The sequence below is a fragment of the Solanum tuberosum genome, unplaced genomic scaffold (genome assembly GCF_000226075.1).
Source record: "Solanum tuberosum cultivar DM 1-3 516 R44 unplaced genomic scaffold, SolTub_3.0 scf00241, whole genome shotgun sequence".
NCBI lineage: Eukaryota > Viridiplantae > Streptophyta > Magnoliopsida > Solanales > Solanaceae > Solanum > Solanum tuberosum.
In genome coordinates, this window is record NW_006239165.1 from 19784 (window position 1) to 23129 (window position 3346).

The 3346-nt window shown below is 33.2% G+C and overlaps 1 protein-coding gene across 1 annotated transcript; it reads right to left on the reverse strand.

Moving 5' to 3' along the window:
* Positions 1-1265: 1265 nt before the first annotated feature.
* On the reverse strand, positions 1266-2632 carry LOC102603647 (zinc-finger homeodomain protein 9-like). The gene has a single exon (XM_006357049.2). The coding sequence runs from the start codon at positions 2446-2448 to the stop codon at positions 1459-1461; it is 990 nt and encodes a 329-aa protein (XP_006357111.1). The 5' UTR covers positions 2449-2632; the 3' UTR covers positions 1266-1458.
* Between the last annotated feature and the right edge of the window lie 714 nt (positions 2633-3346).

Below are 3346 nucleotides of genomic sequence, written 5' to 3' on the forward strand. Positions count from 1 at the left end.
TTATACTTATTATTTGTGTATGTACTTACTTAGACAAGTCATGTCTTTTAGGAGACCGTACTATTTTTGATAGATAATGTTAAAACTTCCACTCTTTTTTAAAATAAAAACGTTAAACTAATGCAATTTAATAATTTGGCTTATAACAAATTAACAAGACTAGATTGCTTCCCTTATAAGGAAAGTTTTTTTTTTTTTTAAAAAAAAAAAGGCTGACCCCTATCCAGGCTTTAAAAATCCTCTTAATGGATAGCTTTTTGTCTAAATAAAGGCCACCAAACTACACTTTACACATAACACCCAAAATGATTTAAAATCTAAATTAATTAAAGACATCAAGCAAACGGAATATAATTAATTTATGAAACCTTTTCAAAGTACTAACCAACCTACAAAATAGAAGCATTTGTACAAAATTAGTTACAAAATCAATTAAATGGTTATAAGAGGAAATCATTAATTAGACTATCTTTTTGCCATGGATGGTTGACAAAACATAAAATAGAAATTTTACGTACCCAAGGAAATAAAGTTGTAGTTTTTTTATTACATGTATATCACTTAAATAATCAAAATATTTAGATCCAGTGTATGAAAAAATTCTTGATAAAAAGACGTTTTTCTCTTCCTTCAAATAAGGTCCAACACGGCACAAATTCAAAAATAAGAAAAAAAAGAAGGAGAAAATGTCTGAAATATACTTGAACTTTGACCGAAATTATTGTAACAATTCTAAACTTTGGAAAAGACATATTACCCTGCACTATTTAATAGTTTATTTTAAAGACATATAAGTGTCCAGCTGAACAAATTATTATTTATAATAACCACGTGGACACATATATATTTAATATGTCCTTTCTAAATTTTGGATTGATACCGCAATTTCGATCAAAATTCGAATATATTTGAAACTTTTTTCCTAAAACAGTGCTACGCCTTATTTAAAGAGGATTAATAAAAAATAAAAATTAAAGCAGTTTAAGCAATGCTTACTATTTTGTGATAATCATTGAATTATTATCCATAATCACCCCAAATGCATGTTAAGCCACTTTCTGCTTCTTAATCACAGACAAGAATCAAAATGAATACCGCTCTCTCTCTTCTCTGACTCATAAACACAGAAACTAATTTTGCATACAGTATCTAATTGCAAACATGCAGGGATGGAGCTAGAAGCTCGTTAATCTTTTTTTCAAGATTAAAAATTTAAAACACTAAATTGTCGTGAGAACAAACATAATTTATGAGAGCAGGAATGGTTGGAACTTGGAACAATCTTAATTTTCATTGTTATCATATCATGATTCATAAAGCTAAGCACTAATCTTTAGGAACAAAGAAATAAACGTAACTAATATATAGAGATAGAGTAATAGTAGGAGCCTCAAAGTTTTTCTCTTCCTTGCACTAATTACTACTACAAATTAAAACATTATTCAAACTAATCTAAAATCAAGATGAAGAAGAAGACCCATTAGTGACAACGACATTATTAGCATCAAAACTTAAATGTTCCTTCTTGTTGTCATCGTTCATGCTGCTTTCATGGTGAATGTGAAATTCCGAGTCAGTGTTGTTTTGATCAGGATGAGTAGTGTTATTTCTACTAACAATACAAAACCCATTAACAATATTGTTAGTGTTACCATTCTGGTGGTCGCCGTTGCCGGTGATTGGTTGATCTAATTTCTTGCCAGAGACAGATGTGGTTTTGTTATTGTGCATCCATACCTTTAAAACCCCTTTTTCAACTCCAATTTCGTTGCAGAAATTGTTCACCAGATCTTCATCTCGCTTCTGCATTTTCCATTCAACTTTTTCTGCGAATTTCAGCATTTTCATCTTCTGATCTGGAGTGAATTTTGTTCTGAAACGCTTCCTCCCGTTTGAATTTGCTACCGCTACTGGCGTAGTCGATGTGGGCAGGTTCTGATTTTTCTCCCCGGAAAACCCAGCGCTTAGAGCCAAAAGCATGTGAGGTGCAGAAGCTGGGTAATAAGCCGATGAAATCGGCGGTGGAGATGGGGAATTCGGGCTACTATGGTCCCCACAAGGCGGCGGAGGATGGTGGCGGTGATGAGGTTGGTACTCAATAGCCGCGGTGGCGATAGGCGGCGGTTCTTCAGGGTCACGGCGGTGAAAATTGCGGTGACAACCACAAGCAGCACATTTTAGTGAAGTTGGGTCAGCTGGGTTAGCAGCTGGAATAGGCAAAAACTCTCCACATCCATCAACCGCATGAGTCCCTAGATTAGCAGCATGATTTTTGAGGCATTCTTTGTACACCACCACAACAGGATGATGATTTTTCCGTTTCAAAACACCATTACTGAACGGAAAAGGCTTTGGTTGCTGGATCCGACTCGGAGTTTCAGTTTCAGCTAATTCTGGTGTTTTAATAGCAGCAGCAGGAGCTGTTGTTGTGTTTGTGTTTAACTCCATGCCTGAAACACATCTACTTTTTTCCACTCTTAAAACTTAGATGATTAAGAAAAAGAAAAGAAAAAGCATCTTAAGAAAGAGAAAAAAAAAAGTGAGTTTGTTTTTTGAGATTTTGAGTTTGATTATGATGAGAGGGTATGACTGTAGATAACAAAAATCTTGGTTTTTGTGGTTGTCCTTGTTAACCACTGGTGTTTTTTGACCTTGATTCCTAATCTAATCTATGGTTAACCTGCAACTACAACTGACCCCACTTCCCACTTGTATATCATGCATGTGTATCATAAATATCACTGATAAGTTAAATGCTTATGCCAATTCTCTTGTCGCCTTCTTATTTTTAGTTAATAGACTACTTACTACTTAAGTTATCTTTTGTTTAATATTAAGTACTACTTTTTATTTTATTTTATATAGGCCAAATCAAGTAGGATTTTTTAGGCAACTAATTAGTGTCAAACGTTATTTGTGTCCCATCTACTGTCTTTGAATTGAAACAGAAGATTCACTAGTATAGCTACTTGATACACTATTTTCAAATGTATTAGCGTTAGGTAGAGATTATAATCGATTGATAGAGTAATAACAACTGATAATAAAAGGTGAATAACTGTGTGGTTGTTTTATGAGAATAATTTATTTAACCATAAGATTAGAATTTGTGGTATGATAATTAGTGAATTGTACAAAAATTTACTGCATATGTGATGTATTTACTGAACTTGTCAAAGTTGCCAGTTGGAAAAAGCAGAGTGTGACATAAGAGTATCCAGGTCTAATACGGTCACGACTCAATTTTCATTTATTGAGATTTTTAATCAAATAAATTTTCATTTTCAAAATTTGAAAACCGGAGGAGAGTTAATTTACCATTTCATTATGTTTTTAAGTTTGACAT